Raw genomic sequence first — 25310 nt, 5'->3', positions numbered from 1 at the left:
CCTGTTCCAGGGTTTGACCACCCTCTGGGTAAAGAAATGCTTCCTCATCTCAAGTCTAATCTTCCTCTGAGGCAGCTTTGAGCCATTGCCACGAATCCTGTCCCTGCATCCCAGGGAGAAGAGCTCAGCACCTTCATGTCCCCTCCTCGGGAAGCTGCAAACAGCCATGAGGCCAACCCCCCTGGCTATCCTGATGATTGATGAGTGATCCTGATGTGCAGACTCCTGGCCTTCTGCTCTACCCTCAAAGCAACATGCCTCATAAAGTACCAATTCTTGACTTTGCAATCTGGAAAAAGGATTTTCATCTCTGGAAACGCTAAGGCTCTCAGAGTGTACGTCTGTCAGAATTCTGATAAATCCCTCCAGGGTACACTGACTTTCCCTCACCTTGTTACCTCAGGTGATAGTAGTGGTGAAAGTACATACACCCTCCACTAGACCAGGTTGCTCAAAGCCCCATCCAACTTACCCTTAAATGCTCCCCATTCACAATTTATGCTTACTCATTATCTGTTCCAGAAATAGGTCTTCTGCAACGCCAGCAAGAGTGAAATTGCGAAAATTTGATTTGTACAATACAGATAAATCCTCAAAATCCTTACTTGGAAGATTCATGAGAAAGTGAAATAATTTTCTTAATGCTTGAAACCATCAATTTGTTTCTAATTTATTGTCTAGTGGAATTGACAGAAAAAAGGAGGTAGATGTTTTGTGCAACTCATCTGTGTTTTTAACCTTCTTTATTGATTATTAATTATAATTAGTGCTAAATAGTCTGAGGGGGAATCACGACTGCCACCTGCTCAGTTGTTGGGTGAACTTCAGCCACTGCTTATGCTGTCCAGCGCTCCCATCTTTTATTCTTCATTCTCTCATCTTCTTTTCTTATATTTAGGTAAATTATTTGGAACAGGAACCACCAGCTGGACTTCTACAGTGCTAATTATGAAGGGATCCTGCTCCATAGCTTCAGACTGTAGATGCTACTGTGATGAAACTGATGTTAGGGAAGATCTCACTGTTCAGAGATGTCAGCCACCTACAACTTGCGTGGTAAACAGAAGCAGCAGTAAAAGCACTTTGAGAAAACAGACTGCCACAGAAAAACTAGAGAATAGTAAAAAGCAAGTTGAAGAACTCAGGTAAACCGTAGGGAAAAAAACCAAAACACAACCCTGTTTATCTGTGCTTAATGAAAACTAACCCTTTTTGCTATTAAACCATCCTTTTTTTTTTTTTTTTTTTTTAATAAATGGGAGTCTGGTACTGGAGTCTGGATTCATTCCAAATTCCCTTTATTTCACTAGGAATTAAAAGTGGTTAAAAACATGACTAAAGCTAATATTATTTGAGAAAAATCAGCAGAAAGCTGCAGTTCTGATATCATCCTTGAATGCTGAAGAGTTTTTATGACTGACCTGGTTTCCTGGTTTATTCTTTGCTGCTGATCAGTGAAAGCAGAGAAAAAAGGCAACATTTCATCTGTGGGGAGTTTCAGATTCACACACTGCCTGGAACAGTGTCTGATCCACATTACATTACAGTGATCAGTCAGTGTAATTTGTATAGGAAAATTAAAATTTCACTGATAAACATTTGCTGGTTTAGTGACAAAAGTCTTTGGTTAAACATCATCATTAGGCAGGGCAGAGAAGGTATACACCAGAAAAAGTTCTCTGGAAACTGGCCTGGTATCAGATTTCAGGAATTTAAGCCCTTTCTTCCGTCTTGACAAAAACTCATGAGAAAGCAGAGGGAATGTTAGCCTGTCACAGTCTCTCCTACAGGTTTAAATCTCTTTTGTTACACAGAGCATTTTGTGGTTTTCTTTGTTGCTTTCATTTTTGTATCTGGTTTCTCAGTAGGTTTTTTGTGTTTGATCAGACTGTGCATGTCATTTCCAAAGGTAGCAAGTGATATTTTTGTTGTACTTTTAGTTTTGGCTCAGCTGAGTGCACAAGAGAAAACCACGTGATTCATCATGATATTAAATGGGAAAGTTCCAGACAATGTTTGTTATAAATGCATCAGCAACTGAATGAGAATACACTTTTTTTTTTTTTTTTAAATAACTGAGCAGGAGTAGAAATACTTACAGGTAAGTAGGAGTTACTGCTTTGAAGCCTCGGATAGACAAGAATTCTAAATGAGCGTTTGCCTGCCTTCCTCCTACCTGCCTCTCCAGTCCCAGGCCCCATGGCTTCTCCAGACAAACTCTCCTGGTTGCCTGCCCTTTTCCACTCTCAGTGACTCCTGGTGAGAACTCCTCCTCTGCCAGGACACATGCTGTTATGTTTCATCCCTCTCAAGAGTGCTGCTCTTTGAGCAGACATTTAAATCCATGCTCATATGTAACAACTCAACCAGGCCCTGCGCCCCTGGCCATGTTATAGGTCACTAAGGAAGCAGGAGGAGGTCGCCGCAGCAGCAGGCTTTATGTCATTATTTGTAGGGGTAACTCTGATCAGGTCAAACCACCTACTTCAGAGAAAGAATCTACAGCCCTTGGATTAGTATGGAGACACCTGTATCTAAGTGGTTCTTAAAAGCAATACGAAGACTCCTCCACTTCCCAGGTGGCCTTTCCTAGTCAAGTGTTCTGTAGTCAGACAGCTTAGTGTAAGCTGTCATGAACACTATGTATTGCTGATTAAATAGATTACCTTTTAGACTTCTCTCTCAGCTGACCTAGTGGATTATTTGCTACAATGGCTCTTCTAACACCTTTTTCACAATGAAAGATGAAGATGATGATTATTATGAGCTACATCTATACCATCCTACTTCCTCAGTGCTGGAGCCAGAGAATAACACCCCAGTAGTTCACACTGTCTCTTACCTCATACTCTAGTTTGCTAACTTCCCAGGTGCATGAGGGGGACCGCTTGCCCTTTAGTCTGCAACTGTAGATGCAACTGGCTCAAGACATCCAGTTCATTGACAGTAAGTCCTAATTTAAGCAGATCTACCACATGCCATGTACATTCATACACTCTGTCTTGCATTCAGCCATCTTTTTTGTTCCCCAAAACTCCTACCATTTTCACTGCTCTCCTCTGCATTCTCTCTCTTTTTATTTTTCACTTCTTTTTCAGAGCCTCAGACGAGACACCATCAAGTTTGATCAGTGCTGAGTAGAGGTTAAGTACTTCCCGTGCCTTCAGTCAAGGAAAATAATTACCTGCCCGAGGAAAGACACAGTCTATTCACCAGTCTCCGTAAAAAGAGCCCTGCCATTCTTGGATAGAACGTCCATAGAAAAACAAATGGTCACTTTCCTGGATCCAACAGTTTTATTTGCATTCTGTTTTTCTTTTCCATATTACAAGTGCTATATGCATAGTAGCAGAAATAATAAAATAAAAAAAAAAAGCGGGGAAAAAAGGAAAAGAAAAAAAAAGAGAAAGAAACCTAAAGAACAAAACTGTTCTTTTCTGAGCCCCAGACAGAGTCATAGCACTCAGAAAGCCTACTAGAAAATGGCATGGTAGTAATTAACAGCTACAGGATGCCTTTGTGTCAAAAAAGTTTTTAAATCAAATATGTGAGCTCATTCACCAGTCTCTTAGTGCCTCTTCCATGATTTGAATGAAATGCTAAACATTGCACAGACCTCCGGAGGAAGCCGCCTGCTCTTTTTTGCGCTCCTAACAACCTTTGACATAATGAGGTGGAACAAATTGATTTAAAATGTAGTTGGAGGAAGAAGGGCAGGGAAGCTCTGCGCTGCTCTGCCTTGTGGGAGTTGTAGTCTTTCTGCTCGCGATCTGCCTCGGCAGCAGCAGGAAGGTGGACTCTAAGTCCCATCGCTCCCGCTGGCGCCTGCCGCACAGCCTCAGACCCCTCTGCCGGGGGCTGTCTACATTGTGTCCATTGTATGCTTTTTCTGGGTTTATTTTCCACCTGGCATTTTGTACGTTTCAGGGAAGGCGTAAACCGGGAGTGAAAAGCATGGCAGATGAGCAAGAGATCATGTGCAAACTCGAGAGCATCAAGGAGATCAGGTATGCTTGCTTTGTGCCGCACCGGTTACATGAAGCAGCCTTTCTCCTCGGGGGCGCGGAGGAGTTGCATCGAGCTGAAAGTAGCTATTGTACTGCCGAGGGAAAGAAAACCACGGCCGAGCTTTACGATAAGAGGCCGAAAATGCATTTTCCTAAGTAGGGCGGGAGCATCCGCCGGCGGCAATCGCCGCTGGAATGCGCAGTGAGGGGCGGCAATGGTCGTCCCTTTCCAGAGCATTAGCCCGAGTGGTAACAGGAGGAACGCGCGGGTGGGGAAGACGCGGCGCCCGGCGCAGCTGGGCGAGTGATGCGGGGCTGCAGGTGGGTTTGGTTTAGTTTGGTTTGTTGGTGGGGGGTTTTAAGCCTTTTGAATTATTACTTCTTATTTCTGAGGCTCTCTGACATAAATCTATTATTTTGCCTCGACGGGTTCGGAAAGGATGGGGATGCAGGGTGACACTGAACGCCGGGGACGGACGTGCCCCTGAGAACGGCGTGGATCAGCGCCCAAGCAGGCCACGAACAGCCGAGCACGGCCGGGTTCCGGACGGAGACCCGCTGCAGGCCGTAGGCGGCCGCCCCCCCCCCCCCGCCCGGGCGGCCAGTGCTGGGGCGGGGATCCTGCGGGGCTGCGGCCGGCGGGGCACCGTGAGCTCCGGGAGGGCAGCAGCCGGGCCCGGAGGCAGCCGGCGCTTAGCTGGTTTCTTTCCGCCCCGCCTTCCCGCTCGCCCGAAGGCGGAGGGGAGCCCGTGGCAGGCGCGTAGGACCCGCGCAGGTCTCCCTACGCGCTGTTCCCGGCCGGCACCCCGGGGCGGGGAGTGAATTTATTGATGACAGATGCTAGTCTCGCTGGAAAAGAATATGAGGGCAGAATTCATCAGGCAGTCTAGAAATTGCACTTAATGGTTTTTGCTGTAAAGCATCGCTGCGTGGTGCCTGATCCAAACAGTAAGAGTTCCAATTTGTGAGCACTCTTTCTTTCCTGAGATCAAAAGCTGATCCTTCGGACTTGAACAATCCCCTCCAGCTCATTTGTTGTAGCAGTTTGGCAGAGCATGGCAGCCTATGACTAGTAATAGTGAGGGAACAGATCTATTTCCATTGTTTGAGGAGACACATGCCATATAAATACCCGATAGGAAATGGGGCACACACACTCACAGTTTCAAGTAATCAAAGCTGCCGTTACTAAATAAATGTTTTAGGTAAATGGGCACACTGAGACTTGATGAAAACAGGATGCTTGGATGGTACTTTTTAGTGGGATACTGCCATATTTAAAGTGGGAGGCAGAGAGGATTCCTTTTACTGGTTTAAGTCCAATAGTTGCATTCAGACTAGTCTGTCATTGTATAGGAAATGACAGAACATCTCCAATGGCATTAGAGAGTACAGTGTTCTAGCCACATACTTGAATTTTATCTACATCTAAGCTGCTTCTGCCCTTCATGAAACTTTTACTAGTTGACTTACTAGTCCATCAGCTATTTTTTTACTCTCATGGGAAGACACAGACTTTTTTGAACCAGAACGACTGCATAACTTCTAAAATGAATGTGTGCTCACAGGAATACAATTTGTATTTCCTATAATAAACATACTAGATGAAACAAGGTGAAATCTATTGTGAGCAGCAGTAGAGACATAACAATCATATTACCGATTAAATATTATAAAATTTGGGTTTGAATATGGAAAAGTTATTTATGATACCATTATTATTTCTTGCGGCTTTACAAACTCCTTAAGTGAGAGAGGGAAGAACCATAGTCACATTACTAGCTGTAATACTGGGGATAGCTAGCCAAAGGTGTCACAGAAACCAGCTTTGCTTTCTGCCACACAATTCTGTAAATGGTGGAAGACCATTGTGCCAGTGATGTCTCAAACACTCAGGAAAAGGTTACCAAAACTAGCTGCATAAGCAGATACTAAACTCACAAAGGCTTGGAAACAGAAAGAAGGGGACCAAGAGGAGGACTCACAAGCACAATGTGAGTGCCTTCGCAAGAGGGATGGTGACAGAGGGTGAGCTTTGGTCACATGAAAGAAAGAATAAAATCTATGTGGACACCTGCCATACACTTTAAAGAAGAGTCCTCAGGCTCACTTTAAAATTTCTTTGGGAAATTTGGTTGGAGTGAGAGAAAACACTTAACTCTGTTATAAGCCTGGGATGTATTATTCTCCTAATTTTGATATAGATATATGATATATGTATAGATATAGATATATGATACATATATAGATATATGATGTAGAGTAACACTGAGATAAACCTTCCATTCCTCAGTGCTGTGGGAGCAATTACAGAAAGAGCCCTTGGGGACTAGGTATGGAAACAGTTTTTAAAAGGAACAAGTGCCCCTTTTAGGAATCCCCTTTCCTAGAAACAGTTGACAGACCAGCTCCCTCCAGGGGCTCAGCATCTTCTGCCTCCATTAAAAATGTCAGCCCCGTGTTGCTTGCTTCAGTGAGAGCACATCTGGGCCTAGTGGGAAGGGAAGTCACACATCCTGTTCAAGGATCAGGGTGAAAGCCCTGCTCTGGGATTTAATTTCTAATCTAATAGGCAGCTTCCTCTCACCTAAAGACAGCGCTCTCTAGTCAGTGTTGCTGCTTACAGTGAGTTTGAATCAGCCTGCTTTGCACCGGGATAGGAATAGGATATTTAAATATGAATGCAAACCTCTTCTTCCCCAGCCCCTTCTTACATCACACCTGTAGGAAGTCTGCCTTGTTATTCAGTAGTGCACTTGGAAACCAATAGGGATCTATTTGCACTGTGTGTTAGACCACTGAGAGGGAATGCTACATTCCTGTTTCACCCAGGGAGTCCTGGAACTCTTGATTACAGGCCTGAAATGGGACGCTACAGCCACTTGTTAGGAACATGTAAGTGCTGTGTTGCTGACACATTGGTTACCCAATATCCGAATCTAACTTCCAGTACAGCAAAAATATCTAAGGCTTCTTTTGCTCATTAACTAAATCGGAGGATCCAGAACAGTTTGTTCGTTCTGTTCAACAGCTTGGACAAGTGATGAATCACAACTGCAGTAGGCTGGCTGTTCTGCCACTTAAAACTGTCTGATGACTTAAAGTGACACTCTTTATTAGCTCTGAAGAGAGAGACAAGGACTGAGTACCTAAGTGGTTTTGCTACAGAATTATGGATTGGCACAAATTATTATTATTATGGAATGCAGGACATGGGCAGAAACATTTACAAATATATAACTGACCTGGTTTCTGCTGAGATGGAGTTAATGTTCTGCTTAGGAGTTGGTATAGTGCTGTGTTTTGGATTTAGTATGAGCATAATGTTGAAATAACACTGATGTTTTTAGCTGTTGCTAGGTACTTGTAATGTCTACACTAAACTAAGGACCTCCCAGCTTCTCATGCCCTGCCAGGTGCACAAGAAACTGGGAGAGCACAGCTAGAACAACTGATCCAGACTGGCCAAAGGGATATTCCCTATCATGTAACAACATGCTCCACACTTAACTGGGGAAGCTAGTCAGGATGCAGGATCACTGCTTGTTTGGTTTCTTTTGCATCATGGCTTTGTTCCCCCTCCCCCCACAGTGAGGAATCACGTTTGTGCATCACTTGTGGTTTGGGCTTTTTTATGTATATATCTATATTTTTATATACACATTATTCCTTTGGTATCCTATTAAAATGTCTGTACCTCAGCTGATGAGGTTTTGGTTTTTTTCCATTCTCCTCCCCATCCCATGGAGGGGTCAGGGTGTGTGAGTGAGCAGCTGCGTGTTGCTTAGTTTCAGGCTGGGGTTAAACCACAACTAGATCTTAGCAGAGAACCAAGAGAATGCAGAATTACCTCCCAGATTTTCTGGATTTCTCTACTTTGAAATTATGGTTTAATCTGAGTTAATTGTTGCGTTGGAACTCTATTGGTACAAACTCTCTGAATCTACAGCAGCTGTTAAGGTCTGTTGATGTTCTGTTAATTTTATAATTTGGTAGAGGAACTCTCATAGCACTGAAAAGCTCACCAAAAGAGCTGTGATTAGAATTCAGTTCTTTCATTCCACCTCATCCTTTCTCAGACAAGTTTAGTCTCACCCTTGTCTATAGTCTACTGCTGTTGCCTGCTTCCATCTCTTCACATATAAGGTGTCACTGTGAAAAACACATTGCAGTGACTTATTGTTGTCTCTCTCTATTTTTAATTATCACTGGGATCCAGGAATAAGACTTTGCAGATGGAAAAAATAAAAGCACGACTGAAAGCAGAATTTGAAGCCCTGGAGTCTGAGGAGAGGCATCTGAAAGAATACAAACAGGAAATGGACCTGCTGCTGCAAGAGAAGATGGCCCATGTGGAGGAGCTGCGACTGATCCATGCCGATATTAATGTGGTATGCAACAGCCTGGCTGTGGACAGCCTGAGACACCATTGTATAGGAGTCATTCCCCAGGTCATTCCCCAGGTTCTAGAATTGTGCACACCAGAGAACTATTATTGTTTCAATAATTCCAGCGTCACACCACCATCCTAGGATCCTATGAAGAGTGCAAAGTAAATTTACCTCAGGACAATTGTTTATTCCTGTCCGAGTTGGGTGGGATATTTTGTAAAGTTGGCATAGTAAGCATTTCCACTATTGCAGCCCATCGTGGGTACACCTTTGCCAGTAGCCACAGTAACACTACTCTGACAGTCCCATAGAAAACTCCTTTTCCTGTTCACCTTTTCTCATTTACCACCTGGAAACAGAGAAACTTGGGCAGCTAGATGGGACATTTGATTGGAGGTGTTTGGAAGAACAGAGATTTTTGGAAAATGTATGGTATTTGTTAATTTCATGGAAAGAGAGGGCCTTCGGCATTGAGTGGAACCATCAAACATTAAGAAGCATCACCCCGAAGGGAATGAATGCCATTAAGAGAAAACAATTTATAAATGAAGATTGGCCAATTAGAGGTGCTAAGTGGGGAATATATTTTTAAACCTGTACTTTCTACATCATGGTAGGACACCTACACAACTAACAGTGGTTTCTAGCTCTGATGGTATCTGTGCTTTGCACTGGAAAAAAAAAAGCTCCCCCATTGTAAACAAGTACAAGCTATGTATTGCATTTATTTATCACTTGAGATGTCTGTTCCCCCACCCAGCTGCATAAGCACAGTCTCTGTTTCATCCTCTCCTTTTTCCTGTCAGATTGTGGTTTTCTCTGTTGCTTTTCCCATTTACTGCAGTAAGATAGGCTGGAACCTTTCCTTTTCTTGTTAACTGCTAACCACTGTACCTTAGAAGCACAGAAAATGACCTACTTTAATGCCTTTTTTAATGTCCCTTGAGACTTTTCCATAGCTCCTCATTGCTGACTTATCTGTTGCCCGTCTACTTTTTGCCATGGTTCAGAGGGTCAGGTAAGTTGAGCACACCTTTTTTTTTAAACCCAAACACACCTCAAGTGTCACTGTCAGTTGCTTCTTCCTTGCCTGATTTTCATCCTTCCAGTACCTTGACTGTTTTACTATTGCATTGTCCCAAATCTTTTCCAGCCTGATCGAGAAGAATCTTATCTTTCTGGCAGTCTCTTGCCCAATTAGAGACCTATCAAAAGAACAGCTCTTTAAAAGCATGTTGATCCCCTTGTTTCAGATGGAGAATACTATCAAGCAGTCTGAGAATGACCTCAACAAGCTCTTGGAATCTACTCGTCGCCTGCACGAGGAGTACAAACCCCTGAAGGAGCATGTAGATGCTTTGCGAATGACTCTGGGATTGCAGAGGCTGCCAGATCTGTGTGAGGAGGAAGAGAAGCTGTCCCTTGAGTAAGAGTCCAAAGCAAATGTTACCTGGCTTTGTACCTTCTATCGATTCTACTGTTTGTCATTTTGCTTTTGTTGAAAAAAAGAACTTAGGAGGTAAGCTTGAAAAACAAGATACCCAAAAAAGGGGATGTGGGAGCATATGTATTTCATAACATTCAGTCTGAATTTACTGGAAGTTAAATTTAGGTAGGAGGCAATACAAGAAAGGCATACAAAACAGCGTTCTTTGGTAGGCTTGTGCTGCTGCTAGGTAGAGTTTTACTGTTTGTTGATGCACATGGCAGTGGCATTTGGCCTACGACTGTCAACAAGTAACTTTACCCAAGATGTGGAATAGATTTGGATAACAAATTACAGGTTCATTTTTAGACATAACCTACGTGGGGGAGTGTGACAGAAGTAGCTGCTTTGCAAAGAACAGTGTCCTTTATTTGACGGATCAGTTTTCAATGCAAATGATGTTTTAAGAAACTCACATTTCCCTTAACGCCCAGCACGTGCTGCTTTCCATTCCAAGCACCTTGACACTACAAAGAATGAATTAATACACTGCATACAAAAGTTAACTAACAGACTAAAACATAAAAAAACTAAGTTTGACAGCAGTGCATCTAAAGCTGTTAAAGATTAAACATGTATGTTGTCTATTTCCCATCCCATTATATTTATTTCCAGTTGTACATCTACATATCTTAGAAGCTGACACTCTGAAATCTGGCTGAAGCTTACAAATGCAGAGGAAAATCCCAGGAGTTGTATTTATCAACTATTCCAAGTGCTGTCCAAACATAGGTAGTTTGACCATAGTGGAGGACCATGGCAAGGAACCATGATCCATTCTGTTCTAACACAGGAGACCATTTACAAAACTAATGGGATACTTGAAAAGATGGTTACATTTTTTATTGATTTCTCTTTTGTCTAGCTACTTTGAAAAGCAGAAAGCAGAATGGCAGACAGAACCACAGGAGCCTCCCATCCCAGAGTCTCTGGCTGCAGCTGCAGCAGCTGCCCAACAGCTGCAAGTGGCTAGGAAACAAGACACCAGACAGACTGCAACTTTCAGACAACAGCCACCTCCAATGAAGGTCAGGAGATGGAACGTGCTGGGTTTTCTCTTTTGTCCTGGGAATGTGTGATGTTTATAAAGCTAATCAATATTTATGAAAAGGAAAAATTATGTGCCCTGATTCCAATTTTCCAATTCACAGTGGTTCAAATCAGGACTAGTCATTGGGGGTTAAGGACAAAGCTCTGTATTATTTGACTCCTATGAATTAAGAGTTCCATCATCAGAGGTGTAGGCAATTCCTACTCCTCTTGTGTTTCCTGTGGGAGAAAGCCATCTTGGATAAAAGAAAATCTCATAGCTGGGAGTTAACCCCCAAAGGATTGATATTAGAAGAGGTCTTGATATGAGGGAGAGTAATTACTGGTGGTACAGATTACCAGGAAAGGTGATTGTTTCTGCACTTCTTGGGATCTTCAAGTCAAGATTAACGTATGGATGAATTTAATTTAACTGCAGGCACTTAAGTGACTGTTTTACTCAGCTCCTTCTGCAGTCAGTAAAAAGAGCTAAGTAACCTCATAGGGGCATTAATCCCACCCCCAGTTCCACATATCCTCTGACTAAGGAGGCAAACGGATGTAGGTACACTTTGTAGTTACATACTTTCCATCTGGATTTAGGCCATCAAAAAGCCTTTCTGAAAGGAACAAGCTTTAGTCAAATGGAAGTTAAAAGGTGTAGTATGGAGCAAAAAGGTGGAGTTACGTATCTTGTATTAAGTATGTGGAATTCATCTGATCACCAGCTCCCATCTTGAATTCTGTGACATCAGAGTTGGCCTTCACTGTAACTTCCGTGACTCAGGGAGCTATTATGCATTTAAATGTCTTCGAAACATGTGAAACTTTTAAACAAAAAATAGCATTTAAGTTATTTATGTATGCCAGATCACGTCTGCTGTGGTTTCAGTTCAATGAGATACTCCAGTTTTGTACTTGGTCTGAAACTCCTGTACAATCCAGCAACCTACCTGTATAGAACACAGCGTTGGCTTACCTCTGGAGGCAAGAAACCTTAGTTGTTTTTTTTGGCTGCACTGCAACAGAGTATGATACTCAAGAGCCCATATAACCATACCACTGAAATGTTTGTAACGAGAGGCTGCATGTCCTGTTTCAGGCCTGTTTATCATGTCACCAACAAATTCATCGGAATGCACCCATATGTCCGCTCTGCAAAGCGAAGAGCCGGTCTCGGAATCCCAAGAAGCCCAAGAGGAAACAGGACGAATGAAACCCAGGAGGCTGACTAGCAAACACATGACCTGTTCCAGTACTCTCCAGTAGAACTGCAGATGTGGCCAGACTTTCCCAAAGTGCAGACTCAAGTATGACCAACCCGTTGTTTTCTATTTAATGCAGTGTAAGCACAATGATCCTGTTGTGTCTTGATTTCCTTCCAGTCCGTAGGATTTGGCTGTAGGAAAGGAAGTACTACTGGTGCTACAGTTTAACATTTCCATAATTTAATCTTTTGAACTCCTATACAATTTAGAATCATTATGCAAATATCCTAAATACCAAGCTGTTCCTACGGGCCAAACGTGTTTATCACAAATGCTTTTTCCTTCTCTTTTTAAAAGTTGACATTCTAAACGATTATTCTTTTTTCTCCTGATAACAGGAGACTGTGTGAAGTGTTGAAATATCAGACACTCTGTTTCACTCAAGAACAATTTGTTTTCCAACCCCATAAGACCACACAGGTTTGGGTGTCCAGTAGAGCTCTTTTTGTACAGGAAATGTTCAGGAAAGAAACTCGTTATACAGGAAGTCAGTGCATTAAGGACACACGCTGTGTTTTCATTTACTGGAGTTTAATTCCACCTTTCCCTCAAACTTGGCTTAATATTAGGAAGGGGGAACAAGTTGTCAGCTGCGTATGAGTTTCTAGAAATGACGTAATTTGTGATGCTTTGATCTTAATACAGTATTATTTTCAGCAGTCAGAACACTTGCTGACTGAAGTACAGAGCTGAAATGAACTGTATTAGCAGTCCTTGGCTCTATGGCCAACCAGCTGACCGTGGCTCTCTAGCAAACTGGCACAAAATATCCCAAATCTCTACATGCACAGTCTACAACATCATCCATTCTGCATGTCTTCTGCTCCTGATTTCTACAGCCAAAATCTGCCTCGACACACATATCCTCCACTGGAGCACAGGGAAGAAACTCAGTAACATGCACCAGGAAAAGCATCAACTGGAGAGTACGTACATCACCAGAACTGCCTGGCTTTGGTGGAACGTTACTCCCTCAGCCAAAATTTCCCATTTTTATACCTTTTAATAGGTCATTTTCAAGTAAGCTTCATTTCAGCCCAGGCTTTTTTTTTCTCTTTACTCTGAATTTATGCCAAAAGAACCCTGACTCAAGGATCCTTTAGACCGCTGCCTGTATCAATGTCTTCCCTTTGTTTCACCTCATGCAACAACAGTTCCTCCAAGAGGGAGGGTGGCAGTGATCCAACTACAGAACCAGGGTTTAAAACTTACTCCTTTCTAATCCCAGTTTTGTTACTGCCTTTGTTGTCTCAATTGATCTCGAGTATTAAATATTCTTTTTACTAACTTCAGGAGGCAGAGACTGCCCGTTTACATTCTTCTCTCTCTAGCTCAGGTTTTCCTCTGCTATTATGCTGGAGTGGTTATATTGAGAACTTTCCTTGCTAAATAGGAAGAACAGGGAAGCCCCAGGTCTCTGCTCAGAACTTTACCAAATGCTGGAGACCATAAAAACCTACACAAACCAATTGAGCTGGCAGAATCACATACACTGCCATTAATTTTCCAGCCATAAAGTACAGGAGTATTTTACTGAACATAGCTTATGCCACATTAAGCTGGTATTCTCACATTTTAATGTTACTTAGCCAAATAAACATCTGCCAACAGCAGAGATAGAATGTGGACCACGTGCCCCTAAAAATACATGAAAAGCAGATTGCACTAGCTTAATTACTGGAAGCCGGTCTCTGTGAGATGGCATAATGGAGGATAGTCTGACCCCCATGCTCCAAATGGCAGTAGCATGGTAACTCTATCCTCATGTAATTTTCCTAACTACTGGCTTCTAATTTTTAATGTCAGAGCGGCCACATGCCATGTGCTCTGTTCAGAGCGATTCCCACTGAGTTCAAGGGACAACACAGACAGAGTGAAAGGACAGTACATGGACCCCCCCAAAGCACATGCATGAGAGCAGTGCACCTTGATGACAGCTGGCCATAAATTTAAGAAGTGACAATGGAGAATGGGCAAATAGTTTGCAGTGAAGTAGTGCAATTAGAAGGATAGATGTGTAGAAATGTTGACTTCCAGTTCTGAAATAGATAGGGTTAGTTGTAGCTGCTCTCACTTCATTGTTACCTTGCCAGGTTCCTTCTTTCTTATGAGATCTCTGGAGCTCTAAACTAAAATACGCTTAAGGATGCACCAGTTACTGATTTAGTATGTCAGTTTTCTATTTTTACTTTTTTAAACTAGTCTTTTGTGCCCTCGTGTTTAACAAGCTGGTGGGTTTGGTTCTGTTTTTTTTTTTTTTTTAAAGTGAATATGGCATACTGTGTTTGTATCAATCATGTACTAGCACTTACAACTCTGTGTTCGCATCCTTTACAAAATTCTGCCACATGAATAGCACGTGTAGTTGAGAATGAGTCTGACTGAGTATGAGTCAGCAGTGTGCCCTGGCAGCCAGAAGGACTGTGTCCTGGGATGCATCGAAAACAGCGTAACTAGCCGGTCAGTGAAGATCACTGTCCCACTCCACACTGCACTGCCTCGAGTACTGTGCACAGTTTTGGATACCTCAACACAAGGAGGACATCAACTGTCATCAGAATGTGTCCAGAGGAGGGCAACCAAGATGGAGAAAGGCCTCAAGGGCAAGACTCTGGAGGAGCGGCTGAGGTCACCGAAGTTTGTTGAGCTTGGCAAAAAGAAGGCTGAGGGGGAGCTCTACAGCAGCCTACAACTTCCTCAAGGTGGGCAGCGGAGAGAAAGGTGCTCATCTCCTCTATGGTGACCAGTAACAGGACACAAGAAAACAGAATGAAGCTGCATCAGGGAAAGTTCAGATTGGTCAGTAGGAAAAGGTTCTTCGCTGAGAGGGTGGTCAGTCACTGGAACAGGCTCCTCAGGGAAGTAGTCACAGCACCAAACCTGCCAGAGCTCAAGGAGCATCTGGTTTAGTGTTAGGTACTCCTGTGAGGAGCAGGGAGATGGACTGGATGTTTCTTACAGGTTCCCTCCCAACTTGAGATATTCTATTTCAGAGACAAAATCTGTATCATTAAGGGACCGTGGGGCTGGGGGAGAAGGAAGCAGTATCTTGTATAGAGAGCCAGTATTCTTCTTTTCTCTTACAGATTAAGGAAGTTTAACTGAAGAGCTTTTCTGTGACAGCCCCAGGCTTTTTTCTCCCAGGCACCTTTCTCAAGGGACCAGGGGGATAGTTATGAAATACTGATTTTGTGGGTTTCTTTAGTCAGAGCAGGAAGCTTTCTGAAGTACAGGTCTTACACATCTACTGCATTTTTGCTCCACGGAGCAACAACTGTCTCTTCCTTTGTGCCTAAGGTTCTTTGAGGACACTTCTTCACTTGGCTTAAATTTATTCTTATTTAGTTAATTTCTCATAAGAGCCATAAAGAGACCCTTCTCAAAGTTTACAAGAGTTTTATATTACTAGTCTGTTTTAACCCTGGCTTTATCATTCCCTTTGCAATGGGTATTCAAGCGCTAACAAAAATCACTGGATTCTTTTTTATAGACGGTTTCTAGGGTCTTTTCCTGATTCCTCAATTGCCTCAAAGGATACAGCCCTGTTCTTCTGCAACCTCTCTCCCTGCCCCCCACATTAAGCCCACACTAAAAGGATGCAAACACTCTACTGTGTCTAAAGGCTGTGCTGTAGAAATTTCTGTACCCAGGCTGGGGTAGGTAAATCGTTCAAACTTTAGAGCTAAGGACCCCATTAATCATAGAGGAAAGGTAAGCTGGATTTTAATACTTCCTGAATTCAACAGGGTACTGACTGTCTGAACCTGCTAGTGGCTGCAAGTTATGGAATGTAATTTTGAAAGAATAGCCTTTGAGGTATTACTCTAAATAGCAGACTATTCAAGAAATTAAGACTTTACTAGCACTTTAAATAAAGTGCATTCTTTTATTTTACAGTTTTCCAGTTCCTCCAACACAGGTTTTCATTTTATCATTTGGGCATTTTAGCAGTTTCTGGCACTTTCATTGGCTGCTGTGTTTTAAATATGTCCCTTCTTTGCCCAGCAGGAGCAACAGTGTGCTGCTGCCCGTTTCATTTGTCTGTACAGTCCTTTTCAATAAATGTTTCCCGTCGTGCTTTCCCCTGCAGCGTGTCCACGTCCCTTGTTCCCTTGTGCTGCTGAGGAGCAGCCCAGTCCCGACAGCTGAAACTCCAGTTCACAGCGTGCAATTACCCACAACTCTGTTATAGCTTTGTAGAAGCTTTATGAAGATAAATACGGGGAAAGAAGTGTATGTTCTAACGAAGGAAAGAAAGTAGACAGGGAAAAGAGCAAAGCCAGCTGTAACCGCCCGGGCGGCGCAGCGCACGAAACCCGCTGCGTGCTGCCGCCTTGCGGACGCTCCTTGGTACTGCGGCCACAAAGCGGAGGCGCCGCGGGACAGAGGAGCAAGCGCCGTAGACCGCACTGAAGCTTCCCAAAGTACCCTACACATGCATTGACGCGTGACGGAGACCGCTGCGGTCAGGGGTCCGCGCATGTACAGCGCGCGTAGTCCGCTCGGTGCTGCCGCCTGGCGGACACGCAGCGGTACTGCGCCCGGGGGGCGCAGCGCACGGAAGCCGCCGCGTTCTGCTGCCTCCGTGCACACTCGCCGCGTTACATCGTCGGTTCACGCAAAACCCGATGCGTGCTACCGCCTTGCGCACACGGCGAGGTATTGCGGCCGGGAGGAGCAGCGCGAGCGGCACAGCGCTTTGAGCGCGGCGACGCCATTACCGGGCGACCGCGCCGTGGTAGCGCCGCAGAACCAACGAGCATATGCAGAAGAGCGCGCGATAGCTGCTCTAACAGCGACACCGCAGGAAAACCATGCGATTCTGCAAATCTATGACCGGAAGTCCTCCGGAGGACGGCTTAGCGCCGAATAAACATAGAGATGTCCGTCTCTATGGACTGAAGTCCTCCGGAGCCATGCTGCATCTTTGAGGGCGCGCCGTGATACTGCTGGCGGTGCGGACGGCGCCCGCGGCATGCCGCTTGAAAGCGGGGCGCGGCCGTTGCCAAGCGACCACGCCGCGGATGCGCTGCAGAATCGAGGAGCATGCGCAGTAGAGCGCGGTGAAGCTGCCGGGAGAATCCTGCGCAAGCGCACTGGGGCGACGAGGCGCCCACCGCAGTGCCGTCATGTGTGCCGTGCGCACGCACAGTAAGGCTCGCACAGATCCCGGCATGCCCCGCTCCCTTGCGGGGGAGTATATCCCGGCATGCCCCGCTCCTTTCCGGGGCAGTATATCCCGGCATGCCCCGCTCCTTTCCGGGCAGTATAACCGCGGAGCTGCCACGAGGAGCCTGCCCGTGCTTTCCGGGGCGATGAGGGGGCCCCTCGGGATGCCGGCGCTCCCTCCCGGTGAGGCTCCGGTTCCGCCGCCCGTCGCGGGGTCGGCCGGGGCCGGGCGGTCGGCGGGTCGCGGCGCGAGTGGTCGCGGCGGGCCGGGGGTCGGTGCGGGGCGCGCGGGCGGCGAGGCGCCGCGCCTTCCACCCCCCCCCAGCCGCGGCCGGCCTTCTGCCGGCGCCGGTCCGTGCCGGGACGTGTCTCCGCGGCGTCCGGCGGGGTGTCTGGGCCGGGAGGGGGGGCTCCGCGCCGCGCGGGCAGTGCGCGGAGGGGGTCGCGGCGGGGGCTTGGGGGTGCGGCCGGGCCAGAGCTCCCGTTCCCCGAGCAGCCGGCACGGGAGACACGGGGCACCGAAGGGGCCGGCGGGGCGGGGCGCGACTGGACTCTTCCGGTCAGTCTGAGCGTGTCCGGGCCGCGGGGCTGGCAGGTTTGGGGGGATTTGGGGGTTTGCGTGGGTCTGTGTCTCTCTCTAGTTGCGGCTTGTGGGTTTTCTGTCTCGCGGGGCTGTTTTGGCAGAGGAGGGCTTAGGGCTTCTCTTGTGGCTGCTGTGGCGTTCAGTGGTTATCGGGGGTTCTTGTGGTGTCTGGGGTTTCCGGGTTTGCTGGTTTCTTCGGCTCGGTGGTTATTTTGCTCTGGTCTTTTGTTGGTTTTCTGGTTTGGGTTTCTTTTGTGGTTTTAATTGGGTTTTTGGGGGTTCCGTGGCTCGCAGGGTTTCTATAATTTTTTTATGGTAAATGAAAATGGAGCACAGGTTCTGCTCTGCCTTTTGTTTCCTTGTCAGCCTTTGTTGCCCTTGTGAAATGTCCAAGCCCATTGGAGACATTACTGTTTGGCTTGCTATTTGAGCTTTCTTCTTGGATACCTTGTACCCATTAAGTCCCCAAAAGTTTAAGAGTTGGGTGGTTACCCATCCAGAACCTGTTGTCCTTCTTGTGAGTCTTGGTCCTTCCCAGCCCTCCACTGACCCCTGCCCTTTCTTACTACTCCTCTGATTTTTTTTTTTTTTTCCCCTTGCCTGTACTTCTCTATTCTACTGTCCTGCTCCCTTTTCTTCTCTCCCTTTCCCTTTCTTCATCTCCCTCTCCCTTTTCTTTTTCTCTCTGTGCTTTTTTCCTGCTTTCTCTTCCTCCTTTTTTCGTCTTCCGTCTCTGTCCTGCAGGCCACTGCAGTTACTTTCCTTTTCCATCTCTTTGTCGTGATCTGCACCTGTCTTGTTTTCTCCAACAATTTCTCTAGCCTGTTGTCTGGTGTTCTTTTTTTTTTTTTTTCATTCTATATCTCACTGTCCCAGGCAGCAAGCTGGCCCTTGAATATGCTTTATTCTCCATAAATGCAGGTGCTGTTGGCAGCAGTTCATGAAACGAGGGGCATCTCCAGCAGATCCTGCAGAAGACAGAGTTGCTGCCTGAGGAGAGCACGCCTCAAAGTGTGCATCGTCAGATTTGCGCTCGCTAGAGAGTATGGGACGAAGCTGGCATTGGCGTCCTGTCCAGCCAGTGTCAGGTGACACCCACTTTGCTGCGCACTGGTTACAGGAGGATCTAGAGTAATACAGATGTACTTCTCAGCGAAGGCAGCGAAGCAACACTTTCCTTTCAAACGGTGAGGCTGGTAAGGAAAGCGCAGTTTGTCTCTGACTGTCTCTATTCCCTTTGTCTCAGGGAGGCTGAATGAAAATGATGACTTCTTGACTGTGTTATCACACTGGGTGAGTAGGTGTGACATGCTGGAGCTGGATACTGAAGTTGAGTACGTGGTGGAATCGATGGATCTGTGTTTTCTGCATGGAGAAGGTAACCTGTCATTCGTTTATTTTTCTTAAAATGAAGCAAAGGACTAGGGAAGGTGGGCTCTTCTTCACAGCGCAGATTTTGATGACATTGTTGGAGTAGAAATCCATCCAAGGGTGGTCCTAAAGTTGGCAACATCAGTAGCATAACAAGAGAGTCTCATGGTTCCACTGTAAAGTGGAAGTACAGAAAGCTGTTCAGCTCGCAGAGTGCAGGCCTGTGTGACCTGGGAATCTACTGATGGACTCTGCCTTATGAGGTGAGATATTTTCGATCGAGCAGGGGGAGTCATCGTGACTTAACAATGTGGTAGCTACACTTGTGATGGGCTCCTGCAGTTTTATCAGCTCTCGGACCCCGGAAGGCCTTCATCCTCCCTCCGTCTCTAGGATGAAAAGGCAAAAAATGCCATATTGTGAGGATGATTGAGTACAATTTTCTGCCGCTCCATAAATAACTTTGATACTTAGTATATGTTAGGAGTGCTTGTGGGAGCTTCAGCCTCTTCTCGAAGCAGTCCCGTCTGTCTAAAGCGCGTGCTTTTAAAAACATCTGTGTGTTACATACATTAGGAACTAAAACTGCAGCTTGATTTTCCTCCTCTAGGGCTGATTTTTCATAATTGCTTCACACCGGTAACAGAAACGGATAGGCCCTGTTTCGTCAGGGTCAGTCCTGACCTGGTTTAAATGCTGCTGCAAAGCTTCAGTGTTTCAGTTTGCAAGCTGTAAAAATACTTTGTTAAAGATAAGAGTGCTTCTTGGAACTTAAGTGGTAGAACCACCTTCTCAATGGTAGCTTTTGCTGGCTTGCTTTTGTGCAATGTACATCTTTGCCATTGTGATTTAGCGTGCCTGATTGGTTTAGCATACAGACATTGGCACCCGCTGAGTTGATAAACAGGTCTTTCTCACTGTGCCATTTTTCCACTTCCTTTAATTGTATCTTTTTCAGTCTGTAACCACAGTTAATGTCTTTTTTTTTTTAAAAAAGCACACTACAGCAGCTTGCTTTGTTCATGTGTTCAAAAGATGTTTGTGGTTGCTTTTCCCCCAGTTGTTGCTTGGTTTTTTTTTCCTCTTTAAATGCTTTCTGAAAGGTAGAACTGCATTTCCTTGTAGGGTGCACTTAGACTTTTTCCATGTTATCGGAGTTGTAAGAACATGTCAGTTTCAACACAGAAAAAAGGTCCAGCTTTTGCCACGAGGCTTTTGCCATTAGGGTTTAGCCTAATGTTGCCGAGGAAGCTTTCTTTCTGCTTCCCTCTAAGCCTTACTGTAAAAAAGCAAAAAAGCTGTCATGGGAAAGCCGGTTAAATCGGGCTCGGACCCCAGATTGTCACCGGTTTAATGCAATGAAAGTGTCCTGACTGGACTGAAGCACCCTAAAACACTTTGCGTGCTGCAGCATAAGAATGCAGATGGCTTATCACGCAGTAACTTGGGGATCAGCACCGTTTGCTGCCACTGGCAGAGGCTTTTTTCTTATTCCTTCTGACTGACACGGCGATAGGAGGTGCCTGTTTTGTGGCAGTAGTGCAGCAGCACCATCTCTCGACCCTGCTGCCTCAGACATTGCTTAGCCTCACTGCATTTTGTTTCCTGGTTTTGCTCGGCAGGACAAGTCCTGTTTGGCTGTAATTGCAGGGTTAGAGTGTAATATGAGGAAAGGAGGGTGTTGGCTTAGGAATTTCTGTTCCGCTTGCCACAGTTTTGCCACCAGTATTGCAGTTGGCGAGGTGGCTGTCGGGCGTGGGAATCGCGGGGGTGAGTCTCAGTGTGGGGACAGGTTTGTTGCTGACGCTTCAGCTGTTGGGGTTTTTGAGTTGCTGATGTGTGTTTTCTCATTCTACAGAACCACCTTCATGTTGCGTTCCAGGGAGTGTACTGTGGATGTACAGGAAAGATCTTTCCTGGTGAGACTGTCTATAACCACCGAAGATGTTCGCCAGCTCTGCGCTGAGAAGTTCGAGGTGGACAAGCCGGCAGAGTGCAGCCCGTTTCTTGTTGTCGACGACACCTGGCAGCAGCTGACGGAGCATACCTGCCCTCGGGAAATGAAGGCTGAGTTGCACAGCTGTCCCCAACCCCAGGTCTTCCACTTTGTCTACAAATGTGTTAACAGAGATCTGTGTGGTGCCATTTGTCACAATGATGACTCCACGTTTTAAAAGCAGCAGCTCGTCGTTGGATTTCTGTTCCTCTTGTTAACGGCTGAAAACATCTTTGTTGGCTGGCATTCCTTAGGAGCCGAGACTGGTCTTAAACCAGGATTGCCCAGTAAAAATCCCTTAGCCACATCAGGCATAGCTTAGAAAACCCCATGTAAATCGTGCCCAGGGCCGGTTATGCAGACTATTCCACCAGCGTGTTTGAGCGAACAGCCACAAGACTCTGCTGCAGCATATCATATCGTGGCCCTCGGCAGGTTGTCTGCTGTGGTGTGCAAATGTCTTATTCTTTTTGCACCTGGCCTCTAGCCACATGTCATTTTGATTTATATATGTGTATGCTAGACAAGCATTGCAGTAAACTGGCTGGTGTTAGCTTGGGTTCGACTTGTCCCATTCAGGGCATCAGTTAACTCAGAATTACCTGGATGATTGATTGCATTCTTTCCTGGTTTTTTTTTTTTGTTTGTTTGTTTGTTTTTAATTACAGAAAATTGTGGGGGTTTATTATAGACATCTTGCAGCAGTTGCAGGTAGACTGTCAGGGTCGTCTTCTAAAAATATTTTTTCAGCTGTAAAGAATTCTGTAATTATGCATGTGATTTTAACATTCAATATACAAGAATAAGTCTCTTTCGGGTTTTGGCGTATTGCATTTAAGGTCTCTATGGTTTCTCCTCTTTTCCTGTTACAGGTGAGTTCTTGGGAGCTTGTGGTACCTGTAAGAAGGTCGTAGTATTGGCGCTGGTGATTTCATTGCCTTTATCTGAACTGGATGTACTGTTACCTGGGTTAGTGTTTCTATCCATTGGTTTAGACAGCCTTGTGGGTAGGAAGAGGAAGTTGAAAGAAAAGGATGTAGAGAAGGGGCAGAGAAAGAACGCAGAGAACCGAGTTTAGGATTAAAATGTGTTAGTCTGTCTGCTGGTGCAGGCTCCTCTCAGAAAATGAGCCAAGGAGGTTGGTAAGGTGTTTGTAGTTTTACTGATTTTTTTTTTTTTTCCTGGTTTTTGTGGCTATAGGGGTTGGGTGGGTTGGTTTTTTTACAGGCTCTGGGATTTGTGGGGTTAGTGTGGGCTTGTGAGGATTTTCTGTTGGTTTGTTTTTTTTAACTGGGGTTCTAAGGGGGGGTTTTGGTTCTCTGCCTTTTGAAGGCTTTGGGGTTCTGTGGGTTGCGGGTTTGGGGGAGGGCTAGGGGCTTCTGTGGTGTTTTGAGTTCCCGCAGCTTTTTCTTGTGGGGTCTGGGGTTTGTGTGTGTCTTTAATGGGGGTTTGTGGCTTCTTTGGTTTTTGGGCTTTGTGGGGGTTTCTAGTTTGTGGGAATTCTTTGGGTATTTTGGTTTGGTTTTTCTTAGGCTGAGAGGCTTTAGGAGGAAAGCCTGTTCTGAGCGTGGTGTTCTCCTTGTAACAGAAGCAGGGTCTCACTGTGGCATGCCAGCTGTCGTGGCTAACAAGGGAGCTTTTTTGTTTTGTGTTGTTATAAATATTACAAGAGTTCCACTTTGTAAAATGCTTTTGTGATGAGTTCAGGCTACGTCTTGCATCCATTGAAAGCAGTATTTACTGGGGCTGAGTCTTCCTGTTTGGAGCTGAGGAAGGAAGTATGGATTGAATAACAATGTATTGGTTTTTGACCTGCAGATGGTGGAAGAAAGTGAGGAAAGACTAACAGAAGAGCAGATTGAGTCACTTCTCCAGGCAGTCACCAGTCTTCTTCCAGGGGATCCAGAAGAACAGCCAAGAGACTTGGCAATGTTGGCTGAAGACGAAGGTGACCAAACCTTGGAGGCATCTCAGCCCAAAGCTGGCAACGGTTTCGACAGAGGAGAACCGGCTAACAATTTTCTGGGTTATACTTGGCAGCAGTTTACTGTTGTATTGGACATTGTTGTAAAATGCCTTAGAATTTTTATTATTCAGAGGTGATGAGGGAACCAGTTGTTTCCAAGAAAGCGTGGCCAAGGCCACTGTTGTTGTGGCATCTTTCCATCGATGGGGCTGGCAGCAGCTGAGTCAGGGCGGTTGGCTCTTTTTGGGGGACTATGGGGTCTTTACAGGGTCTCTTTTTGGTGGGGTCTAGGGCTTTTGGGGGGGATTCTCTAAGGGGGGGTGTGGGGTTCTTTGAGGGGATCTTTATGGGGTCTCATTTTGGGGGGGATGTGAGGGGCTTGGGGGCGTCTTTAAGGAGTCTCAGGTTTTTTGGGGGGTGGTTAGGGTTCTTTATGGGGTCTGTTTGGGGGGTCTGGGTTTTTTGGGGGGGCTCTTTGGGGAGTTGGGGGGCCCTAAGGGCCTTTTTAGGGGATCGTGGGGGGGCTCTTTGGGGGGGGGGGGTGTCTCTGAGGGGTTCTGGGGGGGTCTCTCTAGGGTCTATTTTTGGGGTGTTGGGGGTTCCTTCGGGGGTCTTCTAGGGGGTCAGGGGCCATGGTGGGGTTCGAGGGCTCTCAGAGGGGTCGCAGTAGGGTTGGGAGGGGGGTTGAATTCGCTGGAGGAGATGGGGGGTTGTTAATGAGCGCAGGTCAGCAGCAGACGGGTAATTAGTGGGGCAGGGGGAGCCGAAAAGGGCCGAGCAGAGGCGGAAAGGCCCGAGCACTGGCGGAAAGGCCCGAGCACTGGCGGAAAGGCCCGAGCGGGGATTCGAACACGGGGGTCCTCGGTGCTGCCGCCTTGCGGACACGCAGCGGTACTGCGCCCGGGTGGCGCAGCGCACGGAAGCCGCCGCGTTCTGCTGCCTCCGTGCACACTCGCCGCGTTCCTGCGCGGGTGCGCGCAGAGCCCGCTGCGTGCGGACTGCGGCCGGGCGGCGCAGCGCGAGCGGCAGGGCGCTTTAACGAGGGACGCCGCCATTGCGGGGCGGCCGCTCCCTCCCGGTGAGGGGGGGGTTCCGCCGCCCGTCGCGGGGTCGGCCGGGGCACTGTCAGGTCCGGGGAACCCCCGAAGGCGATGGGACTCCCTCGGGGGGGCAGATTTTGGGAGGGGGCGCGCGGGGGGGGGGGGTCACTGTCATGTGCGGGGATTCGAACACGGGGTGAGGTCGCCCATCCGGGCGCTGACCGAGCTGGTACCTGCTTAGCTTCCCGGACGGGGAAGCTGTGAGGTCACCGGACGCTCCCTCCCGGAGAGGCGCCGGTACCCCCCCCCCCGCCCTCGCGGGATCGCTCGGTGCTGCCGCCTTGCGGACACGCAGCGGTACTGCGCCCGGGTGGCGCAGCGCACGGAAGCCGCAGCGCTCCGAAAGTTCCCTCCCGGTGAGGCGGGGTTTCCTTCGCCCGTCGCGGGGTCGGCCGGGGCACTGTCAGGTCCGGGGAACCCTCGAAGGTGATGGGACTCCCTCGGGGGGGGTCAGATTTTGGGAGGAGGGGCGCACGTGGCGGGGGCACTGTTAGGTGCGGGGATTCGAAGACGGGGTGAGGTCGCCCATCCGGGCGCTGACCGAACTGGTCCCTGCTTAGCTTCCCGAACGGGGCAGCTGTGCTGTGTAGCCCCCCCCAAGCTCGCGCCGCCCAACGGGGGCCCGGAAGCCCCCCGGCGGCCATTTTTCCGTCGGAGCCGTACGGAGATGGGCGCCGCCATGCCCGGAAGCCCCCCGGCGGCCATTTTTCCGCCGTAGCCGCACGGAGATGGGCGCCGCCATGCCCGGAAGCCCCCCGGCCGCCTTTTAACCGCCGAAGCCGCACGGAGATGGGCGCCGCCATGCCCGGAAGCCCCCCGGCGGCCATTTTTCCGCCGGAGCCGCACGGAGATGGGCGCCGCCATGCCCGTAAGCCCCTCGGTCGCCATTTAACCGCCGGAGCCGTACGGAGATGGGCGCCGCCATGCCCGGAAGTCCTCCGGCG

General features: G+C 47.0%; 1 protein-coding gene and 1 long non-coding RNA gene across 2 annotated transcripts; both read left to right on the top strand.

The window, feature by feature from the left end:
* The first annotated feature begins 3795 nt into the window (after positions 1-3795).
* Positions 3796-12410, top strand: ZC4H2 (zinc finger C4H2-type containing). The gene is made up of 5 exons (XM_084269187.1): positions 3796-4007; positions 8227-8398; positions 9652-9824; positions 10750-10912; positions 12016-12410. The coding sequence occupies exons 1-5, from the start codon at positions 3955-3957 to the stop codon at positions 12127-12129; spliced, it is 675 nt and encodes a 224-aa protein (XP_084125313.1). The 5' UTR covers positions 3796-3954; the 3' UTR covers positions 12130-12410.
* A 6666-nt stretch (positions 12411-19076) lies between these two features.
* LOC311195763 lies at positions 19077-23444 on the top strand. The gene is made up of 5 exons (XR_014617523.1): positions 19077-19311; positions 21163-21400; positions 21969-22011; positions 22173-22269; positions 23119-23444. It is a non-coding gene; the product is annotated as an uncharacterized lncRNA (long non-coding RNA).
* Positions 23445-25310: the final 1866 nt, after the last annotated feature.

Source organism: Gallinula chloropus (assembly GCF_964237585.1).
Source record: "Gallinula chloropus genome assembly, chromosome: 11".
In the NCBI taxonomy this organism is placed as follows: Eukaryota; Metazoa; Chordata; class Aves; order Gruiformes; family Rallidae; genus Gallinula; species Gallinula chloropus.
The sequence above is the reverse complement of the archived record's forward strand: the minus strand, read 5'-3'. Positions and strand labels throughout refer to the sequence as shown.

What these genes read in the sequence shown, in the direction of transcription:
- ZC4H2 (XM_084269187.1), top strand. Translation starts at nt 3,955, where the DNA reads ATGGCAGATGAGCAAGAGATCATGTGCAAACTCGAGAGCATCAAGGAG. An exon ending in TCCATGCCGATATTAATGTG is followed by an intron (nt 8,399 to 9,651) that starts GTATGCAACAGC and finishes CCCTTGTTTCAG; the next exon opens with ATGGAGAATACTATCAAGCA. An exon ending in AACAGCCACCTCCAATGAAG is followed by an intron (nt 10,913 to 12,015) that starts GTCAGGAGATGG and finishes GTCCTGTTTCAG; the next exon opens with GCCTGTTTATCATGTCACCA.